General features: G+C 43.5%; 1 protein-coding gene across 1 annotated transcript; it reads right to left on the bottom strand.

The window, feature by feature from the left end:
• Nucleotides 1-690: 690 nt before the first annotated feature.
• LOC143275996 (geranylgeranyl transferase type-2 subunit beta-like) lies at nt 691-26290 on the bottom strand. Its single transcript, XM_076580361.1, has 10 exons — nt 26212-26290; nt 24645-24752; nt 23365-23562; nt 21146-21251; nt 19191-19243; nt 15898-16008; nt 12602-12713; nt 11151-11239; nt 8117-8191; nt 691-5526 (listed from the first exon to the last, which is right to left on the bottom strand). Exons 1-10 carry the CDS (start codon nt 26212-26214, stop codon nt 5377-5379), a joined length of 1005 nt encoding a protein of 334 aa, XP_076436476.1. The 5' UTR covers nt 26215-26290; the 3' UTR covers nt 691-5376.
• Between the last annotated feature and the right edge of the window lie 35 nt (nt 26291-26325).

Genomic DNA, 26325 nt, shown 5'->3' on the forward strand with positions numbered 1-26325 from the left:
GTCAAACTTCAAATGTTTTTTTTTTTCCATTGCGAAGGAGGAAAGTTGGTGCAATAATTGTGATATGTCTGCAGTTGGTGATTCTTACTGAATAATGAAGTGTCCAAATTAATTTCAGTTGCAGGATGGATAGTTGTGTGAATTATCTGGTTGAAGCGAACATTTAATGTCAGCTTAACGTCTTTTAATCGATGTGTCAGCTTTACATCTTGTGAGCTGGAGCAAATGTTAGCGTTGTGGAACTCTCTCTCTGAAAGGATACCTGAAATATTGGAATGGGTTTGCTTGTTCATTTTCTTGGGCATTTGATTTTGGGATCGAATGGAGTGATACTCCCTAAGACAGGCATTTCTTCTCCTTGTTTCTTGAGGTTTACCCTTCTTCCATTCCCCCAATGGGGTGACACTGACAAGGAATAAACATTGTTGGTCATTGTTCAGTGTGTGCGTGTGTGTGTGTGTGTGTGTGGGGGGGGGGGTGTTCAGTTCTTATGATACCCCCGAAAGCGGAGTATGGCTGCCTACATGGCGGGGTAAAAACGGTCATACACGTAAAAAGCCCACTCGCGTATATACGAGTGAACGTGGGAGTTGAAGCCCACGAACGCAGAAGAAGAAGAAGAAGAAGAAGTTCTTATGATGTACAGCCAAACCTGCCACAGTGCTCACTCAGCCACAACTGATCAGTGCAAACCGGTTATAACTTGCGACAATTTATTAATAAAACAAACGCTCGCCTTCAGCAATCACTGCACCATGATCATAATTCACCAGATACACAAAAACTCGTGACTGAATATAAATTACAACTACATCCAAAACATTTCACATGCTTTCCCACTTTTTTTTTTGTTTTTTGTTTTACTACTCACTCACACACACATGCAGCAATATTGTATGGGTGCTGTCAGTTCAATGACATGGAAAAAAAAAACCCAGACCAAGACCAATTGTGATAAAAACTAGAAAAATGACCAGACTTTTTATTCTCATGTGATGCTGAAACATGTGGATCCCCTTTTGTCAACTTTCACAGGTATAAATACAGTCATGTTCCTGCACATAAACTAAGGACATGTGTGCCTTTCAGTCTGACCATTCTTCGCTTGAAATACAATATATCAACAACAAAAACAACAACAACAAAAAGATTTTTAAATGTCACCTGCAGTCGCTCCAGCACTATCTCAGTTCATCAACTGTTCTTTGACTGTCTAATTCTCATTGCCAAACAGGGGAACGGATAAGAGCAGATGATACCAGGTGTTTTGTATGATTCCCAGCAACATCAATAGCTGATACCAGGTGTTTTGTATGATTAGCAACATCAATAGCTGATACCAGGTGTTTCATATGATTCCCAGCAACATCAATAGCTGATACCAGGTGTTTCATATGATTCCCAGCAACATCAATAGCTGATACCAGGTGTTTCATATGATTCCCAGCAACATCAATAGCTGATACCAGGTGTCCCATATGATTCCCAGCAACATCAACAGCTGATACCAGGTGTTTTGTATGATTCCCAGCAACATCAATAGCTGATACCAGGTGTTTTGTAAGATTCCCAGCAATTTGTAACATCATTCACAGATACCAGGTGTTTCGTATGATTCCCAGCAATTTGTAACATCAATAGCTGATACCAGGTGTTTCGTGTGATTCCCAGCAATTTGTAACATCAATAGCTGATACCAGGTGTTTCGTGTGATTCCCAGCAATTTGTAACATCAATAGCTGATACCAGGTGTTTCGTATGATTCCCAGCAATTTGTAACATCAATAGCTGATACCAGGTGTTTCGTATGATTCCCAGCAATTTGTAACATCAATAGCTGATACCAGGTGTTTCGTGTGATTCCCAGCAATTTGTAACATCAATAGCTGATACCAGGTGTTTCGTATGATTCCCAGCAATTTGTAACATCAATAGCTGATACCAGGTGTTTCGTATGATTCCCAGCAATTTGTAACATCAATAGCTGATACCAGGTGTTTCGTATGATTCCCAGCAATTTGTAACATCAATAGCTGATACCAGGTGTTTCGTATGATTCCCAGCAATTTGTAACATCAATAGCTGATACCAGGTGTTTCGTATGATTCCCAGCAATTTGTAACATCAATAGCTGATACCAGGTGTTTCGTATGATTCCCAGCAATTTGTAACATCAATAGCTGATACCAGGTGTTTCGTATGATTCCCAGCAATTTGTAACATCAATAGCTGATACCAGGTGTTTCGTGTGATTCCCAGCAATTTGTAACATCAATAGCTGATACCAGGTGTTTCGTATGATTCCCAGCAATTTGTAACATCAATAGCTGATACCAGGTGTTTCGTGTGATTCCCAGCAATTTGTAACATCAATAGCTGATACCAGGTGTTTCGTATGATTCCCAGCAATTTGTAACATCAATAGCTGATACCAGGTGTTTCGTGTGATTCCCAGCAATTTGTAACATCAATAGCTGATACCAGGTGTTTCGTGTGATTCCCAGCAATTTGTAACATCAATAGCTGATACCAGGTGTTTCGTATGATTCCCAGCAATTTGTAACATCAATAGCTGATACCAGGTGTTTCGTGTGATTCCCAGCAATTTGTAACATCAATAGCTGATACCAGGTGTTTCGTGTGATTCCCAGCAATTTGTAACATCAATAGCTGATCTCATACGCCACTCTGTGGTGGGCAGCTTGTAATTTTCTCACTGTGATGACAAGCTTGTGATTTTTTTTTTTCTGGTAGTATGTGCCACCAAAGACAAATCAAACCATGTTGCTTCAAGCCCAGTCAGCCGCAAGGGGGCGTGTCAGAGCTGAACACCTGAAAGGTTTTAACTCTCTCCATACGAACGGCGAAAGAGACGACGTTAACAGTGTTTCACCCCAATGACCATCATCAAAATATTGCAAGCGGAAGGCTCTTATACTGAAGAGGTGAATGTTGACAAAGAATACCACAATTCTAATGACAGAAGCTAAATGTTGGGTCATTCAGACACCCACTGGACATCCGAGGGGTCTGTGTAGAGGAGAAGAGAGGACTGGCCATACTGAGTGAGTTAAAAGAGAAACAAACACAATGTGAAGAGGTGACCATTTAAAATGATGTTAACAGTCTGCCTTGAACAACCATGGCCTGCGTTTTTCTTTTTCTTTTGTTTCAAATTAATTTAAACAGCTATCAGTGGGTCAGCATCAGAAACTGTGTTGCCCAAGCCCACATTTCTACATACCACTTGCCGTTTTAAGTTCACAAAAAATATCCAAGTAGCTTGTGTACCATTTCTTTAAGTATTTCAGTTATCAGACAGTAAGCTGTTCTTTCTGCAGCTGTTTTCTTATTCCCAGACCTGTTTTATTCATCGACATGTAAAAAAATGTTACCAAAAACAAATATTTCAAGTAACCCGAAACAAAAATGTACAGTTTAAAATCTTTTATCCATTTACCTGTGAAAGTGTAACAACAAAAAATCAACAAATATTCATAGTCCTTTACATGTGAAAATGTAACTATAAACAAATATTTAAAAATCTTTTATCCACTAACATGTGAAATACTAACCAAAAACAAACTTCTTAAAATATATCATCCCTTTACATGTGAAGACACCCAAAACAAACATTCTCTTTAAAAATCTATGCATTTTGTGTGTGTGTGTGTGTGTGTGTGCGTGCATAGTGAAATCTCACTCTATGCTGAAATACAGCTGAACGCAGTTCCCACAACACATTATCTCACTTTAGTCTTGAACCAGATTCATCAACAGTGGACCGGTTCAGCATGGCTCAGCTCCTGGCTTGTATCAGAGACTGACACCGACAATGGGAAATCATTTACAGCTCAGTCTTTTGTGAAGGACGATGATGCAAACTAGTACAAGCTTTTAGTGCAGCAGCCTTGAGGCTATTTGGCCTCTGGTGACCATTCCCAATGTCCTAAAACCCTCTTGGCCAAGAGAGAGGCGATGTAACTTAGGCAAGACTCTCTCCACTATAATAATCTTCTTCTTCTGCGTTCGTGGGCTGCAACTCCCACGTTCACTCGCATGTACATGAGTGGGATTTTACGTGCATGACCGTTTTTACCCCGCCATGTAGGCAGCCATAGTCCGCTTTCGGGGGTGTGCATGCTGGGAATGTTCTTGTTTCCATAACCCACCGAACGCTGACATGGATTACAGGATCTTTAACGTGCGCATTTGATCTTCTGCATGCATTTACATACAAAGGGGGTTCAGGCACTAGCAGGTCTGCACATATGTTGACCTGGGAGATCGTAAAAATCTCCACCCTTTACCCACCAGGCGCCGTCACCGTGATTCGAACCCGGGACCCTCAGATTGAAAGTCCAACGCTTTAACCACTTGGCTATTGCGCCCGTCACTATAATCAAATTCTAGCCCAGATAATCAGGACAGCAGTTGTCTCCTCTGCAGTTCTGATGGTCACAGTCAGACACAACTATCACACATGCAGTGGACCAGTTTAGAAATTTCCTGTTCACCGCACAGGTGCGGTGGTCAAATGGCTTGAGCGCTGGAGTCTCGCCGGAGTTTCCGGAGTTCGATCTCCATCACACCTGGTTGGTAAAGGGTGGAGATCTTTGCTATCACCCAGGTCAGCATATGTGCAGACCTGCTAGAGCTAGTGCCTGAACCCCTTTCCTGTGTATGCGCACGCAGAAGATCAAATACACAGGTGAAAGATCTTGGAATTCATGTGAGCATTCAGTGTGTTACGGAAACAAGAACAAACCCAGCATGTGCACCCCCCAAAATGGAGTATGGCTGCCAACATGGCGGGGTAAACAAAACAAAACTGTCAAACACATAAAATGTTATACGTCTGAATGTGTGTATGCACATGATTGAATCCTGACTGAATGATACACCCAAGAACTAAGAAATACTGTGTTGTCTCTCAAGTACAGTAGCATTCTAATACACCCAGAACTAAGAAATGTTGTACAGTATCTCAAGTACAGAAACATTCTGACACACCCAGACCCAAAACAAATTCTGTGTAGTCTGTAAAAATACAAGTAGCATTCTGACAAACCCGGAACTAAATCAAATGCCGTGTAGCACGTGAAGCGTAAAACAGTGGCATCTGGAGACACCCAGAGAGAGCTGAGAATTGTGGTGTAGTAGTCTGTATAAAACACAGTAGCGTTCTGATCACAGAATAGCACCGCTTGCTACGTCACGTCACACGAGAGTGGTCCTGAAGGATCAGAGTCACCATCACCACAACACACCAGTAAGTCAGCAATGTTCATTGCCATAAAAGAAAAAAAAAAAAAAAAGGAAATTGATTTAGGTTCCTGATCGTTAAGTCCAGCACAAACTGCAAGCTCCCTGTCATCACACACTGTCCCCCTCCTCGAAGATTGACAAGCCCAGCCGTCGTATGACATTTTCCGGCATGCAGTACACGGGGTTGACAGGCTGCACCACAGGGTCACCCAGCAGAGACAGCCCTGCCAGGCCAAACAGCGTGTGGAAAGGGTCCACCTGAAAACAGTGTAACGACGACAGTTTCAGTTTCTCAAGGAGGCTTCACTGCGTTCAGATAAATCCGTACTACGCACGCTACACCACATCTACTAAGTAGATGCTTCACAAGCAGCATACGCCAAGGAATCACTGAGGCCTTGAGTGCATATATATGTATAATTGTGAACTTATCAGAGTGGATTTCTCCTGCAGAATTTTGCCAGAGGACAACAAGTTTGTTGCCATGGGTTCTTTTTCAGTATGCCAGGTGTGTGCTGCATGCAGGAGCTCGTCTTATCCAAATGACTAAACATTCAGTTTGATTTTCCTGTCAGACCTGGGGAGGGAGGGGGGGGGGAAGGACAAGACTGGGAATCAACCCAGACACTCACTGACACTGTATTGACAGATATGTGTCTTAACCATTATTACAATAGGATACAATACGTCTTTATTCATCCATTCGGAAACTGATTGTGCATCCATAGGCTTGTCACTCACCCAACACAGTATCTCAGCCCATATCCAAGTCCAGTACACACATGCACACACACACACACACACACACCGTGACAAAGGTTGGACCAAAAAAACTGAAAAGCTACATATCAAAAGCAAAATACAAATAAGCAAACAATACACGACAGCAGCTTCATTTCCACACGTACCCCTTATCACCCTCCCCTCCTCACACACACACAAGCACACACAATACACATACAGTGTTTATAGGATAACATGTATATTGAGAAATATATTTTCACAATAGGTTTTGCATCTATAAAAATAATTCATAAATTGTTAAATGGCAAAAGACATGATCTAAAAACAGAGCCAGTGAATGCACCGTGTCGCCACTACTGCAGCGCCACCATCCTCCCAAACAGACAGACAGATCAAAAGATGGACAGACTGACAGACAGACAGACACACAAACCAAAAGGCAAACACAAAGAAACACACGGACAAACATAACCATAGAGACAGACAGAAACTGACAGACAGACATAATGACAGAGACAGACCAAAAGGCAGACAGACGGAAACACACAGACAAACATAGCCATAGAAACAAACAGAAACAGACAGACCGAAAGGCAGACAGACAGGCACACACACACACACACACACACAGAAAGACAGACAAACCAAAAGGCAGACTGAGAAAGACACAGACAGACATAGCGACAGACAGAAACAGACATGAGGACAGACACAGACAGACCAAAAGTCACACAGACAGAAACACACAGACAACCCTAACCATAGAGACAGACAGAAACAGACATGAGGACAGAGACAGACAGACCAAAAGTCACACAGACAGAAACACACAGACAACCCTAACCATAGAGACAGACAGAAACAGACATGAGGACAGAGACAGACAGACCAAAAGTCACACAGACAGAAACACACAGACAACCCTAACCATAGAGACAGACAGAAACAGACATAATGACAGAGACAGACAGACCAAAAGTCACACAGACAGAAACACACAGACAACCCTAACCATAGAGACAGACAGAAACAGACATGAGGACAGAGACAGACAGACCAAAAGTCACACAGACAGAAACACACAGACAACCCTAACCACAGAGACAGACAGAAACAGACATGAGGACAGAGACAGACAGACCAAAAGTCACACAGACAGAAACACACAGACAACCATAACCATAGAGACAGACAGAAACAGACATAATGACAGAGACAGACAGACCAAAAGTCACACAGACAGAAACACACAGACAACCCTAACCATAGAGACAGACAGAAACAGACATGAGGACAGACACAGACAGACCAAAAGTCAGACAGACAGAAACACACAGACAACCATAACCATAGAGACAGACAGAAACAGACATAATGACAGAGACAGACAGACCAAAAGTCACACAGACAGAAACACACAGACAACCATAACCATAGAGACAGACAGAAACAGACATAATGACAGAGACAGACAGACCAAAAGTCACACAGACAGAAACACACAGACAACCCTAACCATAGAGACAGACAGAAACAGACATGAGGACAGACACAGACAGACCAAAAGTCACAGACAGAAACACACAGACAACCATAACCATAGAGACAGACAGAAACAGACATGAGGACAGAGACAGACAGACCAAAAGTCACACAGACAGAAACACACAGACAACCATAACCATAGAGACAGACAGAAACAGACATGAGGACAGAGACAGACAGACCAAAAGTCACACAGACAGAAACACACAGGCAACCATAACCATAGAGACAGACAGAAACAGAAATGAAGACAGAGACAGAAAGACCAAAAGTCACACAGACAGAAACACACAGGCAACCATAACCATAGAGACAGACAGAAACAGACATGAAGACAGAGACAGAAAGACCAAAAGGCAGACAGACCGAGAAAGACACACAGACAGGACATAGCGACAGAGACAGACAGAAACAGACGTGACGACAGAGACAGAGAGACAGAAAGACCAATAGGCAGACAGACCGAAAAAGACACAGAAACAGATGTGACGACAGAGACAAGAGGGACAGAAAGACCAAACGGCAGACAGACAGACAGACAGATGGAGTGGTGACATACCATGTCTCCCGGTCTGTCAGCGAAGCCGCCTGTCTCCTCGTCCTGACACGCCAGCATGAAGGCTCGGAGCTTGTCCTGTCGACAGTCAGCACAGTGACACTTCACTCCTCTGACCGCTACCTTCTGAAAAATCCTTCTGGGGCCGTATTCAAGACAAAATTCATTTTGCCTTCAGGCAAGTTATCTTTGACATGGTTGGGACCCGCGGGTACAGTTTACCTTGAAGGATAAGTTATCTTCGTATTCAAGACACACGCGGTTCGTTCAGACAGCTGACCCATCGTCTTTTTTTTTTTTTTAAATCCCAATGATTCCCGTCTGCATGCTCTCAGTTTCACTTCTCATCGCACCACAGCTCGGAACATTGTCGAGAGAGTTCGCAAAACATGTGCTATCCATAAAGCACACCTGTTTTCCCTTTAAAAAAAAAAAAACCGAAAGAAAAATGCTGCAAAAGGATCCGCCATATTTACCTCTGCTTCGTGGGCAGTCACCCTTGGCAGGTAGTAAGGGTGAATTGCCTTCAGGTTTGTAGACACGCGGGTAGACTCTTGTGTTCATGAATACTGGATATTGCTTACCCTCGGGCAGTTTGCCTTGCCTCAGGCAGATTACCCGCAGGTACACATTTACCCTCGGCACGATGTTATTTTGAATACGGCCCCAGAAGGGCGTAACAGCCGAGTGGCTAAAGCCCCCTTGGACTTTCAATCTAAAGGTCCCGGGTTCAAATCGCGGTAACGGCGCCTGGTGGGTAAAGGGTGGAGATATTTCTGATCCCCCAGGTCAATGTATGCATGTGCAGACCTGCTTGTGCCTAAACCCCCTTCGTGTGTAGATGCACGCCAAAAGATCAAATACGCACGTTGGAGATCCTGTAATCCATGTCAGTGTTTGGTGGGTTATGGGAACAAGAACATACCCACCATGCACACCCCTGAAAATGGAGTATGACAGCCTACATGGCGGGGTCAATAAACAAAACGGTAACGCACATAAAATGTTACATGTCTGTCTGAGTGTGTTTGTGTGCATGCCTGAAATCTGATTGAATGAAACAGGAAACGAATGATGAGCGTCCAATGGCAGCCATCAGTCGGCTGTACCCAGGTAGGCAGCCTGTTGTACAAATGACCCCGAGTTTGTAAAGCACTTAGAGCTTGGTCTCCAACCAAGGATAGGCGCTGTATAAGTACCTATATCATTCATTTGTTCATGTCAGTGCAGGTTCCCATGGTGAACGCTCTTTTCTTTTTGCTGCTCCTCATGTCTTCTTCTTCTTCTTCTGCGTTCGTGGGCTGCAACTCCCACGTTCACTCGTGTATACGCGAGTGGGCTTTTACGTGTACGACCGTTTTTAACCCGTCATGTAGGCAGCCATACTCCGCTTTTGGGGATGTGCATGCTGGGTATGTTCTTGTTTCCATAACCCACCGAACGCTGACATGGATTACAGGATCTTTAATGTGCGTATTTGATCTTCTGCTTGCCGTACACACACGAAGGGGGTTCAGGCACTGGCAGGTCTGCACATATGTTGACCTGGGAGATTGGAAAAATCTCCACCCTTCACCCACCAGGCGCTGTCACCGTGATTCGAACCTGGGACCCTCAGATTGAAAGTCCAACACTTTAACCACTCGGTTATTGCGCCCGTCGCTCCTCATGTCTGAAACAACCCTCCACATCATTTTTTTTTTTTTTTTGCCCCATCATCTGCCCCGTTTCAGTGGCATTACTCACACGCCACTCATTTAGATTCCCCCATCCACGGCCACACCCGGGTTCGTCCGTCACAGTTCCAGCATCGGCAGTCCACAGGGAACCATCGACCCTCCACATGATATCTGTTCATCTCACTCAGTCACTACAGAAAAGGACGGAATGTGGCAGAATGGTTAAGATGCTCATCTGCCAATTCAGCAGCCCATGAGGGTCTGAGTTCAAACCTGCTCTCACCTTTTCTCCAAAGTTTGACTGGAAAATCTAACTGAGCGTCTTGTCATTCAGATGAGACGATAAACCAAGGTCCCGTGTGCGGCACGTACTGAAAAAGAACCCATGGCAATGAGAGTGTTGTCCTCTGGCAAAACTCCGCAAAAGAAATCCACTCTTGAGAGGTACACAAATACATAAGCATGCACTCAAGGCTTGTCTAAGCGCGTTGGGTTCTGCTGCTGCTCAGGCATCTGCCTAGCAGATGTGGCGTAGCGTATGTGGATTTGTCCGAACGCAGTGACGCCTCCTTTAAAGAAAACAAGAGAGGCAAGGCCTTCAAGACTCACTTGTGATACACTTAAAAAAAAAAAAAAAAAATCCAAGCTATTTATGTACTGAGTATAATTTCAAAATGTAATGTTTAAGGTGAGAAAGATCAGTTTAAAGCAAATTAAGTCCCCTAGCATTAATTACAGAGTAATTTCCCTTTTTTACTATCTGCACCAAAACGTTTGCAAAATAAATAAAACTTCCATGCTTAGCTAAAGAAGTTCCTGTTTGAACAAAAAATGATAATAATGACTGCTCTTGTTGTTGGGTCAGAATATCAGATCAAAGTGCCAAGTTTAGAGAATACAAAAAATATAAATATAACAGTAAATGCAGGTTGCATATAATTAGGCTTCTTTTTTTTCATTTTTTGTGCCCATCCCAAAGGTGCAATATTGTTTTAAACAAGATGACTGGAAAGAACTGAATTTTTCCTATTTTTATGCCTAATTTGGTGTCAACTGACAAAGTATTTGCAGAGAAAATGTCAATGTTAAAGTTTACCACGGACACACAGACACACACACACAGAGACAACCGAACACCGGGTTAAACCATAGACTCACTTTGTTTACACAAGTGAGTCAAAAAACCACCACCACGCTGGAACTGTGACGGACGAACCCGGGTGTGGCCGTGTATGGGGGGAATCTAAATGAGCGGCGTGGGAGTAATGCCACTGAAACAGTGCAGATGATGGGGCAAAAAAAAAAAAAAAAAAAGAAAAAAAAAAAGAAAAAAGAAAAACCACCACCAACAGACAAACCTTGTCGATCCAGTGGAGTCGCCGGATGATCGCCATGGAAGCCAGCACCCACCAGGAGTAGCACACGTCCGGCAGTTTCTCTGGTCGGCCTGCAGAGAACACACCAGGTTATAGAGGTTCCATTCCTCACCACTGTCTGCGAGTCGGTGGTAAACCCAAATATAGTTACGTGAAAGCATTGACTCGATTAGTACTGGCAGTTGACTCCCCTGACTTTCCCCACAGGCGACCCATTTGTATGGGTAAGAAATAAAATCGCCAAAAAACAAATGTTAGGATTCATGAACTGAAAGTTTCCAAACTGATCTGTAACATAACGAGTTAGTTGGGGACAAAACATAAAACTTTCTCTCTTCTTTTGCTATCCCACAGTGAGATGATAAAAGTATCCATATTTTTTTTCTCCCGAAATTTGTCAACACTGATGACTTGTAAACAAATCCAGGAAAGCACAAAGAGTTTGACACTGATTAAATTCAGAACGCTACATAGCCCCGATAGGGCCCCTTCATCTAATTCTGTTGTCTGCCTTGTGACCGAGATGAAACTGGGTCAGACGCCACCGTTCATGTGAACCAGTCACCTTGAAAATTACTACCCTCCTCGCGAGCACAGCAACACACACTGCATTTATTGGTTGCAGTGGAGAGTGGAAAGGTCAGTTAACCCTCTCCATACGAACGGCGAAAGAGAAGACGTTAACAGCGCTTCACCCCCAATTACCATCATCAAAATATTGCAAGCGGAAGGCTCTTATACTGAAGAGGTGAATGTTGACAAAGAATACCACAATTCTGACGACGGAAGCTAAAGGTTGGGTCATTCAGACACCCACTGGACATCCGATGGGTCTGTGTAGAGGAGAAGAGAGGGCTGGCTGTACTGAGTGAGTTAAGATATTCTTAGCTCATAACGTCATTACGGAAAAAAGGTGCCACACCAAAAATTCGAAACTATCTAAGGCACCGATCAGGGTCCTTCATCAGAAATGGTTGCAAACAGTAGGGCACCGACTGGGGCCTTTCGTCTGGAATGAGTTAACATACTGACAAGTTAAACATTACCAAACAAAGCCAAAATGAATCAAGAATTTGCTACACCACTGACAAAAGAGCTGGTAGATAACCTGGTACTGATGTTCAATTTTCATCCCTTTTTTTTTTTTTTAAGAATGTTTGTATTTTAAACGCATTAACTGATTAAGTTTCTTACTGAATGGTACTGGCCAAGGCTGTCATTAAAATTCCAATACATTTTCCAGACCCTGATAGGCAATACATCTGTTTCCTCCCCGAGACTGTTCCAGCCCTGGAAATGGTTCTTCCCCACCCCCCACCCCCCAACCCCCACCCTTCCTCCCCGCCACCCGCGCAAAGACTTCTCCAGACTTCAGCGACTGTTGTAGGAACCCTGCCAAATACCACGTCTCACCAAGACACACAAAGACTGACCGTTGAGCCCCCCAGAGGGTAGCTGTCGTTCACACAGCCACCACCCCAGCTGGTCAGCGTGGACTTTGTGCAAGTGTCCCGTGACGGCAAGCAGTCCCACGCAGCAGTAGATCTGACACACACACACACACATGCACACGTACACATACACGTACACATACACAGACGCACACACATGCACACACACAAGCACACACATACACACACACATATGCACACACACACACACATGCACACACACATGCACACACACACACACATACACACACACATATGCACACACACACACACATGCACACACACACACACATATGCACACACACACACACATGCACACACACATGCACACACACACACACACACACAAACACACACATACACACACATATATGCACAGACACACACACACACACAGACAAGCACACACATACACACACACACATACACACATATGCACACACACACACACACACATGCACACACACACAAGCACACACACACACACACACACACACATACAAATACTGGACTGTTGACACTGTACTGACTTTGTACACACTTTATGTCATTTAGTTTTAAATTTGTGTATCTTACTGTAAAGTGTGGTGAGCCCCATCTGAGATGGAGGGGTACTGTGCGATGTAAGCCTGCATTTTATCATCATCATTATTATTGTATTGCATTGTATTGTGCTGGATTGTACTGTACTGCATTGTATTGCATTATGTTGTGTACTGTATTGTATTGGACTGCATTGCATTGTATTGCACTATATTTTGTTGCGTTGCATTGCGTTTTATTGCAGTGTATTGTACTGTATTGTATTGTATTGCGTTGCATTATATGTACTGCACTGCACTGTATGTATTCCATTACACTGCACTGTATTGCATTAAATTTTGTCACAACAGATTTCTCTGTGTAAAATTCAGGCTGCTCTCCCCATGGAGAAAGTGCGTCGCTAAAGTACACTGCCACCTTTTTTCTTCTTCTTTTTTTTTCCTGCCTGCAAGTGCATGTGTTTTCCACCGAAGTGGATTTTTCTACAAAATTCTGCCAATGACGCTTTTGCTGCTGTAGGTTCTTTTACATGCGCTAAGTGCATGCTCCACACAGGACCTCGAATTACCTGCTGCCGGACTCGTCCTCAGAAAGAAAAGATCTGAGCACACTCCTATTTTGCAACATCTCCATTGGTTCCCTGTCTCACACAGAATAAAGTATAAGATCAGCACTCTGTGTTATAAATGTATTCACAAAAAATCTGCCCCTTTCTATCTTTGTGGCTACCTTCACCTCTACACTCCACCTCGCTCTCTACGATAGGCTTCAGATCCACTCTGTTTACGCATACCCAGATTCAAACACTCCACTGTTGGACGCTGTTCTTTCTCTGTCTCTGGACCTTGCATTTGGAATGAACTTCCTCTTTCGCTTCGTCCGGTCTCCGCACTCAGCTCTTTCAAGTCTGGCCTTAAAACCCACCTCTTCACAAGATAGCCTCCCTCCCCTACCTCTTCCTGGTCTTCAGTTTCTTCAGTTTTAGAGTCATGCATGCGTGTGAATGACTGCTGTGAAAGCGCTTAGATTTGTCTCTGCACAAGCTTCAGCGCTATATAAATACTATCATTATCTATTATTATTATTATGTCTTCTCCGAATGACTAACATCCAGAGCACAGCTCAAGGTATAGTGGAGTAGAAGAAAACGCTGCAAGGGATTTGATCCCATCATAGCAAATGACACAGAGTTCTCGACTGCTAACACCAGTCACAACATGTAACACACGCAATTCTGGACTGTTGACATCAGTCACAACATAGGACACACACACTCACTGACAAAACAATGGACTGTTGACATCAGTCACAACAGACAACACACACAATGTGGACTGCTGACATCAGTCACAACATATAACACACGCACGCACGCACACACACACACACACACTGAGAAAATACTGGACTATTGACAACAGGCACAACATAACACACACACACACATATACTGACAAAATACTGAACTGTTGACATCAGTTACAACATCACACACACACATTCTCACACACACACACACACACACACACAGACACGCACACACATTGACACAATACTGGACTGTTGACATCAGTCACAACATATAACACACACACACACTGACACAATACTGAACTGTTGACACCAGTTACAACATCACACACACATACACACACACACACACAGACACGCACACACATTGACACAATACTGGACTGTTGACATCAGTCACAACATATAACACACACACACACACACACACGCACGCACACACGCACAAATACTGGACTGATGACATCTGTCACAACATAACACACACACACACACACACAAAAAACCCCACAAACACTGGACTGATGACATCTGTCACAATATAACACACACACACACACACAAACACTGGACTGATGACATCTGTCACAACATATAACACACACAGACACACACAAACATATAACACACACAGACACACACAAACACTGGACTGATGACATCTGTCAAAACACACACACACACGCACACACAAACACACTACTGAACTGTTAATGTTAGTCATAACATACGACACACACATGTATACACAATAGACAGAGTGATGGCCTAGAGGCAACACGTCCGCCTAGGAAGCGAGAGAATCTGAGTGTGCTGGTTCGAATCACAGCTCAGCCACCGGTATTTTCTTCCCCTCCTCTAGACCTTGAGTGGTGGTCTCGATGCTAGTCATTCCGATGAGACAATAAACTGAAGTCCCGTGTGCAGCATGCACTTAGCGCAGGTAAAAGAACCCACGGCAACAAAAGTGTTGTTCCTGGCAAAATTCTGTAGAAAAATCCACTTTGATAGGAAAAACAAATAACACTGCACACAGGGGGAAAAAAAAAAAAAAAAAAAGGGTGGCGTTGTAGTGTAGCGATGCGCTCTCCCTGGGGAGAGCAGCCCGAATTTCACACAGAGAAATCTGTTGGAACAAAAAGAGAAATGCAATACATTACAGTATCAGTATTAGTATCAGTAGCTCAAGGAGGTGTCACTGCGTTCGGACAAATCCATATACGCTACACCACATCTGCCAAGCAGATGCCTGACCAGCAGCGTAACCCAACGCGCTTAGTCAGGCCTTGAGAAAAAAACAACAACAACATTACACAAACACAAAAACACACTAACACACAGTACCCTCTCTCTCTCCACCACCCCCTCACCCACCGACCCCATACACCCCCCCCCCCCTTCCCCACACCACCTAAATTACCCACCTGTCCACTGTGTGACTCGCTGCCAGGCCGACAGCCGAACCCCCCATCAAAGTTCATACAGCTGAGCACAAAGTCCACAGCCTTGTCCACCTTGATGGCGTCTAGCCGACCCTGCACACACAGTATAACTTCTTCTTCTGCGTTCACTCGTATGCACATGAGTGGGCTTTTACGTGTATGACCGTTTTTACCCCGCCATGTAGGCAGCCATACTCCGTTTTCGGGGGTGGGCATGCTGGGTATGTTCTGGTTTCCATAACCCACCGAACGCTGACATGGATTACAGGATCTTTAACGTGCGTATTTGATCTTCTGCTTGCATATACACACGAAGGGGGTTCAGGCACTAGCAGGTCTGCACATATGTTGACCTGGGAGATCGTAAAAATCTCCACCCTCTACCCACCAGGCGCCGTCACCGTGATTCGAACCTGGGACCCTCAGACTGACAGTCCAATGCTTTAACCACTCGGCTATTGCGCCCGTCACACAGTATAACAACTGATGTACTGTAATTTGATGACGATGATGACGATGACGATGATGTGGATACTTGTATTGTTCCTACCCCCGAAAACGGAGTATGGCTGCCTACATGGCGGGGCAAAAACGGTCATACACCGTAAAAGCCCACTGGTATACATACAAGTGAACGCAGGAGTTGCAGCCCACGAACGAAGAGGAAGAATAGAGTACCTATCCTTGGTTGGAGACCAAGCTCTAAACGTTTTACACACACGGAGCAGAACATGCTGCCTCTACCTGGGTAGATCCGACTGACAGCTGCCATTGGGTGCTCATCGTTCGTTTCCTGTGTCATTCAATCAGACATGGATACTTATAATAGTACCTATCCTTGGCTTGGTTGGAGACCAAGCTCTAAACGTTTAACACACATGGAACACAACAGGCTACCTACCTACCTGGGTAGAGCTGACTGACAGCTGCCACTGGGTGCTCATCATTCGTTTCCTTCTCAAGGCCTGACTGAGCGCGTTGGGTTACGCTGCTGGTCAAGCATCTGCTTGGCAGATGTGGTGTAGCGTATATGGATTTGTCCAAACGCAGTGATGCCTCCTTGAGCTACTGAAAACTGAAAACTTCCTCTGTCATTCAATCAGGTTTCAGTCAAGCACACATACACACGTATGTCATTCGGATGAGACGATAAACCGAGGTCCCGTGTGCAGCATGCACTTAGCGCACGTAAAAGAACCCACGGCAACAAAAAGGTTGTTCCTGGCAAAATTCTGTAGAAAAATCCACTTCGATAGGAAAAACAAATAAAACTGCACACAGGAAAAAATACAAAAAATGGGTGGCGCTGTAGTATGGCGACGCGCTCTCCCTGGGGAGAGCAGCCCGAATTTCACACAGAGAAATCTGTTGTGATAAAAAGAAATACAAATACAAATACAAATACACTCATATGGACATGTAACATTTTACGTGCTCGACCGTTTTGTTTATTTACCCCGCCATGCAGGCAGACCATACACCATTTCCAAGGCAGTGCATGCTGGGAATGTTCTTGTTTCCATAACCAGCCAGACGCTGATATGGATTACAGGATCTTTAATGTGTGTATTTAATGTTCTGCGTGCACATACACACAAAGGGGGTTCAGGCACTACTGGGTCTGCACGTCTGTTGACCTGGGAGACTGGAAAAATCTCCAACCTTTACCCGCCAGGAGCTGTTACTGAGATTCAAACCTAGGACCCTCAGATTCAAAGTCCAACGCTTTAACCACTTGGCTATTTCGCCCATCCACATAATTTGCAGCTTATAAGGCGATGATAACACATAAAGCACACTCCCTGAATTTAAAGAAAAAAGTTATTTCAAACATATACAAGGAGCAAACATCCGATAAGCTGCATCTGTCAATAATCCTATAAAGTAAACGTCATCCATATTGTCTGATGCAGAATGGCTTGCACCACAGATTTATCCCCAGCTCTGATACTGCTCTTTTTGACTCACTTGTGTAAACAAACTGAGTCTATGTTTTAACCTGGTGTTTGGTTGTCTGTGTGTGTGTGTGTGTGTGTGTGTGTGTCCGTGGTAAACTTTAACACTGACATTTTCTCTGCAAATTTCTCTGCAGTTGACACCAAGTTAGACACAAAAATAGGAAAAATTCAGTTCTTTCCAGTCATCTTGTTAAAACAATATTGCACCTTTGGGATGGGCACAAAAAAAAAAAAAAAAAAAAAAAAAAAAGAAGCCTAATTTTATGCAAACTGCATTTACTGTTATATTTATATTTTTTGTATTCTCTAAACTTAGCACTTTGATCTGATATTCGACACAACAACAAGAGCAGTCATTATTATCATTTTTTGTTCAAACAGGAACTTCTTTTGCTAAGCATGGAAGTTTTATTTATTTTGCAACCGTTTTGGTGCAGATAGTAAAAAAGGGAAATTACTCTGTAATTAACGCTAGGGGACTTAATTTGCTTTAAACTGATCTTTCTCATCTTAAACATTACATTTTGAAATTATACTCAATACATAAAAAGCTTGGATTTAAAAAAAAATTTTTTAAGTGTATCACAAGTGAGTCTTGAAGGCCTTGCCTCTCTTGTTCTACATATTTTTGCCAGGAACAACCCTTTTGTTGCCGTGGGTTCTTTTACGTGCGCTAAGTGCATGCTGCTCACGGGACCTCAGTTTATCGTCTCATCCGAATGACTACCTATAACTCTGATTATCGATGGTTTGGGGGCACCTTGGCAGAATCAATTAGGCGTTTGAATTTTGATCCAGTGACGGTTCACCACTGAGTGATCTGGGTTCTGTGACTGGAGGGCCCCTTTTGGCATGATGTTCACATTCAGATTCAGATGGTATAATTGTACTTTGGGTCACAGGCCTATATACTAAATGAAAGTAATCAATGGCAGAGATTCGAGGTCGGTACGGGCAACAGTTCCAGATGAACACTGATGCGTACTGTATATCATGTATATTGTGTTAACTAATTGAGTGTTCATAACAGTGCACACTGTATGCCTATATTGGAGGGCCTGTGTATCACAAGTGAGTCTTGAAGGCCTTGCCTCTCTTGTTTCACTTTAAAGTTGGTGCCATATGTGACTTTGTTTCAATGTGTCATGGTGACGAACGTGAACCATGCTGAATCAAATGCTGGGCTAAGACTGAAGCATGCAAGTGATACTGTTCAATATGATCAGTATGCCCCCCCCCCCCCCCCCCCCCCCCCCCCCCCCCCCGGCCCCCTCAAATAAAAACAACAACAACAACATAACAAAAACAACAACTTACCAATAGTGAAAGGCAGGCTACTGCACAGAAGGAGAACCGAGTGTCCACTTCACCTGTGAAAACACACTCACTGTCAGTATTATGTAGGCTAGTCCCACCCCGGAAAACGGAGTATGGCTGCCTACATGGCAGGGATTTTTCTTCTTCATTCGTGGGCTGCAACTCCCATGTTCACTTGTACATGTACACGAGTGGACTTATACATGTATGACCATTTCTACCCCACCATGGCAGGGATAAAAATGGTCATATATGTAAAAACCCACTTGCGTATTCGAGTGAATGTGGGAGTTGCAGCCCACCATCAAAAAATTATTATAAAAAAAAAAAGAAAAAGAAAAAGAAAAAATGTATGCTAGTCATGTCAAACTTTGACCATCAGAACAGCAGAGGAGGCAACGGCTGCACTGACCATCTGGGCTAAATTTTGATTACGGTGGAGAGTGCCCTTGCCCAAGTTACATTCCCACTCTCTCGGCCAAGAGGGTTTTAGGACGGTCAGCATTCGGATGGTTTCCGAAGGACAACTATCCCCCGAGGCTGCAACACAAAGGTGACTATCCCCCGAGGCTGCAACACAAAGGTGACTATCCCCCGAGGCTGCAACACAAAGGACAACTATCCCCCGAGGCTGCAACACAAAGGGCCAGAGCAATACTGCCTCCTAGTTTGAGAGTCATGGTCCTTCACAAAAGACTACGCTGTAAATGATTTCCCATTGCAGTGGATAAGCTTTCGCCTCCTAGTTTGAGAGTCATGGTCCTTCACAAAAGACTAAGCTGTAAATGGATTCTCATTGCAGTGGATAAGCTTTCGCCTCCTAGTTTGAGAGTCATGGTCCTTCACAAAAGACTAAGCTGTAAATGGATTCTCATTGCAGTCGATAAGCTTTCGCCTCCTAGTTTGAGAGTCATGGTCCTTCACAAAAGACTAAGCTGTAAACAAATTCGCAGACCAATTCTGAGCTTAGCTCTCAGACTATTATCAAATTCATTACGGACCAAGTATTGTTCTAATGTCAAGTGTATATGCTTTAGTAACCTGACAATTGAGCATATAATTTTTCACTGTAGCTTGATGAAGCCTTTTGTACACGAAAGTGTGTCTTCACAAGTGACTGAGAACGTTGATGTTTTTGACTTTTTGCATTCATTATCAGTTGTTTCGCTTGTCAGTTTAACGACTTCTCTCTTACGAAGTCCTTTAAGTAATTTCCTGTAACTGTATTTAGAGGGTTTTTTGTTTTTGTTTTTGTTTTGTTTGTCTTCCAAATTTCACCCACATTTTTACCCTCATTTGCCCAGTTTCCCCCAACCCTCCATTCATCCACATCTCCCACCCCTTCTAACCGATAATACTCAGATGTATTCATAAATACTTTAACAAAATGTCTTCAATCACTCTCTCAGCACTACACCACCCTTTCAGACACCCAAGGGTTTTTTTTGCAGAGTGTCGTGTGCAACCACCCCGTCTGTTACCATAGAAACTGCAGTGAATTCCAGGTCTGTATACCTCCCCCCCCCGCCCCCACACACCCTACATCCCTTCCCCCAACCACCACAACCACCTCTAATTCTCTCAGCACTACACCACCCCTTCAGACACCCAAGGTTTTTTTTTTTGCTGAGTGTCGTGTGCAACCACCCCATTTGTCACCACAAAAACTGCAGTGAATTCCAGGTCTGTATACCTCCCCACCCCCACCCCTCACCTCCAAGCCCCTCCCCCAACCGCCACAACCACCTCTAATTCTCTCAGCACTACACCACCCCTTCAGACACCCAAGGTTGTTTTTTTTGCAGAGTGTCGGGTGCAACCACCCCGTTTGTCACCACAGAAACTGCAGTGAATTCCAGGTCTGTATACCACCCCCCCCCCAACCACCACACCCACTTCTAGTTCTCCCAGCACTCCACCACCCCTTCAGACACCCGAGTGCCAGGTGCACCCACCCCATTTGTCCCCACAGAAACTGCCGTCGTCCTGCTGCAGTCCTGCCACCCAGGTCACCAGGGTGTCGATGTTCAGGGTGTCCACTGCTTCGTACAGCGTCAGGATCTGGAACACGCCACAGTGTGTGTGTAGTGTGTAGTGTGTAGTGTGTGTGTGTGTGTGTGTGTGTGTGTGTGTGTGTAGTGTGAGTGTGCGTGTGCGTGTGTGTGTGTGCGTGTGTGTGTAGTGTGTGTTTGTGTGTTTGTGAGTGTGTGTGAGTGTGAGTGTGAGTGTGTTGTGAGTGTGTGTGTGAGTGTGTGTGTGTGTGTGTGTGTGTGTGTGTGTGTGTGTATGCAGTGTGTGTGTGTGTGTGTGTCTGTGTGTGTATGTGGTGTAAGTGTAGGTGTGTGTGTGTGTGTGTGTGTGTGTGTGTGTGTGTGTGTGTGTGTGTGTGCAGTGTTGGGCTTTGCTGTGGGTGTGGGAGAGTGAGGGGGGAGTGAAAGTGTGTGTGTGCATGTGTAAGACAGAGAGAGAGGGGGAGAGAGAGAGGGAGAGAGAGTGTGTGTGTATATGTGTAATTGTGCACATATGTGCACGTGTAAGCGCATTTAAAAGGCATCACCCTGTCACCACAAATCCCAAGACACAGACACACCCATACTTCTGCTGCAGTCCCAGCCAGCATGGGCCGCAAGCCACACACCAAAGGAGACCCTGCACTGCTGCCACATCTGAATTGTGGAAATACAGTGACAAAGACACAGAGAGAGAGAGACAGACAGACAGACAAAGACAGAGAGGGACAAAGACAGAAAAAGAGGGGCGCTGTTTCAATTTCAGTTTCAAGGAGGAGTCAAAGTGTGCCAACTGACTATTAGTGATATAGTCATATATATATATATATATATATATATATATATATATATATATATATATATTACGCTACACCACATTTGCCGTAAACAAAAGTAATAATACCAAAAAACGAAAAAAAGAAGAAAATGCTCGATCTCTGCAGAAACCCACATGCCGACCAGGCTTTGTGAGCCTATCACAGGTTTCCGTAAAGCATTAATGGAGAAAGAAAAGAAGATGAAAAAGAAGGCACACACAGATAAAGACTGACAGAGAACATTTTCAGAAAGAGTTCTGCTTGTTCTGCGTTCATGGGCTGCAACTCCCATGTTCACTTGTACTTACGCGAGTAGGCTTTTACATGTATGACCGTTTTTACCCCGCCAAGCAGGCAGCCATACTCCGTTTTCTGGGGTGTGCATGCTGGGTATGTTCTTGCTTCCATAACCCACCAAACGCTGACATAGATTACAGGATCTTTAACATGCATGTTTGATTTTCTGCTTGCGTATACACACGAAGGGGGTTCAGGCACTAGCAGGTCTGCACATATGTTGACCTGGGAGATCGTAAAAATCTCCACCCTTTACCCACCAGGCGCCGTCACCGAGATTCGAACCCAGGACCCTGAGATTGAGAGTCCAATGCTTAACCACTCGGCTATTACACCCGTCAGAAAGAGTTCAACTCACGTTCCAGATCACCCACCAACGTCCCCCCTATGACAACAAAATAAAATAAGACAACAACAACAGCGTCATCAGCAAAACTAATCATAACAAGAGAGGCAAGGCCTTCAAGACTCACTTGTGATACACTTAACAAAAAATCCAAGCTTTTTATGTATTGAGTATAATTTCAAAATGATGAGAAAGATCAGTTTAAAGCAAATTAACTCCCCTAGCATTAATTACAGAGTAATTTCCCTTCTTTACTATCTGCACCAAAACATTTGCAAAATAAATAAAACTTCCATGCTTAGCTAAAGAAGTTCCTGTTTGAACAAAAAATGATAATAAAGACTGCTCTTGTTGTTGGGTCAGAATATCAGATCAAAGTGCCAAGTTTAGAGAATACAAAAAATATAAATATAACAGTTAATGCAGTTTGCATATAATTAGGCTTCATTTTTTATTTTTTGTGCCCATCCCAGAGGTGCAATATTGTTTTAAACAAGGTGACTGGAAAGAACTGAATTTTTCCTGTTTTTATGCCTAATTTGGTGTCAACTGACAAAGTATTTGCAGAGAAAATGTCAATTTTAAAGTTACCACGGACACACAGACACACACACAGACAACCGAACACCGGGTTAAAACATAGACTCACTTTGTTTACACAAGCGAGTCAATAAAAGCAGAAAAAAAAACCAAAAAAAACTGACCTGCACAGCACTGAGGGTGGAGAGCATGTGAGGGTCGTGACCCACGCTGCAGGCCACGCCCCCTGACTCTGTCTGACAGGCCTTGACGAAGGCCACGACCTCCGACCTGTCCATGCGGTCCAGCTGGCCGGCCAGGGACATGGCCGTCAGCCCCCAGTACATGCCGTTCATGCGCAGGTACTCTGTCATAATGTACTCCTGGACACACACAGCACATGGATTATAACATAAGACAAGGCCGTCAGCCCCCAGTACATGCCGTTCATGCACAGGTACTCCCTCATGATGTACTCCTGGACACACACAGCACATGGATTATAACATAAGACAAGGCCGTCAGCCCCCAGTACATGCCGTTCATGCACAGGTACTCCCTCATGATGTACTCCTGGACACACACAGCACATGAATTAAAACATAAGACATGGCCGTCAGCCCCCAGTACATGCCATTCATGCGCAGGTACTCCCTCATGATGTACTCCTGGACACAGCACATGAAGTGTTTGAGTTCTGTTGTGTTGTGTTGTGCGTTGTGTTGTGCGTTGTGTTGAGCGTTGTACTGTGTTGTACTGCGTCATGTTGTATCATGTTGTGTATTGTGTCATGTTGTATTGTGTAGTGTACTGTGTCATGTTGTCTTGTGTCATGTTGCACTGTTGCATTTTGTGTACTGTGTCATGTTGTATTGTGCGGTATTGTGTCATGTTTTATTGTGTCAAGTTTTATTGTGTCATGCTGTGTCATGTTGTATTGTGTTGCATCATGTTGTATTGCGTTGTGTCATGTTGTACTGTGTAGTATTGTATCATTCTGCGTCATGTTGTGTTGTATTCTATTACATTATGTCATGCTGTATTGTGTCATGTCGTATTGTTGTGTTGTACTGCGTCATGTTGTATTGTACTATGTCATGTTGCACTAGGTTGTATTCTACTTATTCTACTGTATTTCTATTTATTTATTTTATTTTATTTTATTTTATTATTTTTTTCTCAAGGCCTGACAAAGTGCGTTGGGTTACGCTGCTGGTCAGGCATATGCTTGGCAGATGTGGTGTAGCGTATATGGATTTGTCCGAATGCAGTGACACCTCCTTGAGCTACTGAAACTGAAACTGTTTTCTACCACTGCACCATTATGGAACCACAATCAAGATCCAAGCGATCAAGCCATAGAGGCTTCTCATTTCTAAAGAGCTTGCTACAATCACAGGGCCACTATGTATATCGCACTGTGCTCATCGAACCCTCCACCCCAAAAGACGAGGAAACTTCTCACATAGTCATCTTTCTTGTTCCCATAGGCTGCGATGTAGTCTGCATGTTTCTGAAGGAGCAGCATCTTGGGAGCATTGTCCGGAAGTGTGACATCCTTCACTGGCGTCCCCTGGAAAATAGACGATGCTGTCACATGAAAATATATTTCATGCATCTGATCCAAATATAGTAAATGCTTTTAATTCTATCAATTTTTTTTTTTATGATTTGCATAATCATTTGAATATATTACATGTTCGGCATATCATAATCACATACACTATCATTTACACATACACATATATTACATGTTCAGAGTATCATAATCACACATAAATATTACATGTTGACAGTATCTCTCTCACACACACACACACACACACACACACACACACACACACACACACACACACACACACACACACACACACACACACACACACACACACACAGAGTCTAGGATGGGAGGGGAACACATCTATTGTTTAAAATATTGTTTGAACAAACATGTTTTCATATTAGATTTGAATAATATAATATCATAATGAAGCAATGTTTTATAAGTTGTAGAACAAATCTCCAGAGCCAGGAAGGATCACAGTGTCAGTGTGCAAATGTTTTGAATGAAACCATGAGAGTATAAGACTTGCGCCTGTAATGCAGGATTTTAAATATTATGAATTTGTCAGACAAAGAATGCAGGCCTAGGTATGGTGGACTAAATTTTCACAAGAAGTTATCATTATTTATCGTAAATTTGTACGTACTGTATTACATACACCAAAACAAAACATCATCATTTGTATGCAAACACACACACACACACACACACCTGTATTACATGAAAATACACTTGCACATTGTATTATGTACATCATTTGCATGAGCGTGTATGATTGTGTGTATATACATACATGTGTAGTGTATCATGTGCAGCTCAGGCCTTTAGAATGAGAGCCTACCGGATGCATCTACAGCTAGAATTATGACATAATCATAATCAGTTAATTATAAATAATTCACTGCGGCCAGTTCAGTGAACGGTCATATCCACATTTCTTCCCCTCCTCTCCTCTGTGTGAATGGCGAGGCGAACGTCCACGCCTTGTTGTGAACACTGCTCATTCAAAAACTCCTGGTCTAAATTTTTTCCCAGGAAAGTAACTTAGAAATTAACAAATTCATATTTACAGGTTTTAATTTTCTGGACTTTCATACTTTCAACATGACATTGGACGATGCAAACGTCCACGCCTTGTGAACACCGCTCATTAAAAAACTCCTGGTCTTTTTTTCCCCCAGGAAAGTAACTCAGAAATTAACAAATTCATATTAACAGGTTTTAATTTTCTGGACTTTCTTATTTCCAACATGATAGTGGACATCAAAGAAATGCATTCGTATTCCTTGGAAACCCTGTCCTCCCACTTTCAAGTTGTCATCACCGAGGACAGCAGTGACAACACAAATGTGACAGCAGACACTGCCACAGTAACGGGTTCGAATGATTTTTTGGCTAACTATTATTTCACATATTCAATGACCCACTGGTAAAAGGTATCCGGAGTTCAATTTTTTACTTGACTCACCATGATGATACAAAGTGAGCTGAACAAAGCTAAAATTTCACCAGAAACAGCACCGCAATCACCATCAATGCAAGGGTGAGATCATGCGCATTGTACAATGTGAATAAACTCCCT

Source organism: Babylonia areolata, chromosome 31, assembly GCF_041734735.1.
Source record: "Babylonia areolata isolate BAREFJ2019XMU chromosome 31, ASM4173473v1, whole genome shotgun sequence".
Lineage (NCBI taxonomy): Eukaryota > Metazoa > Mollusca > Gastropoda > Neogastropoda > Buccinidae > Babylonia > Babylonia areolata.

Bases quoted from the DNA above. Each gene is read 5' to 3' on its own strand.
- LOC143275996 (XM_076580361.1), bottom strand. The intron at 19,244-21,145 runs GTGGGTGCACCT...GTGTTTTCACAG, and splicing joins TTTCTGTGGGGACAAATGGG to GTGAAGTGGACACTCGGTTC. The intron at 11,240-12,601 runs GTCAGTCTTTGT...TGTTCTCTGCAG, and splicing joins ACCCTCTGGGGGGCTCAACG to GCCGACCAGAGAAACTGCCG.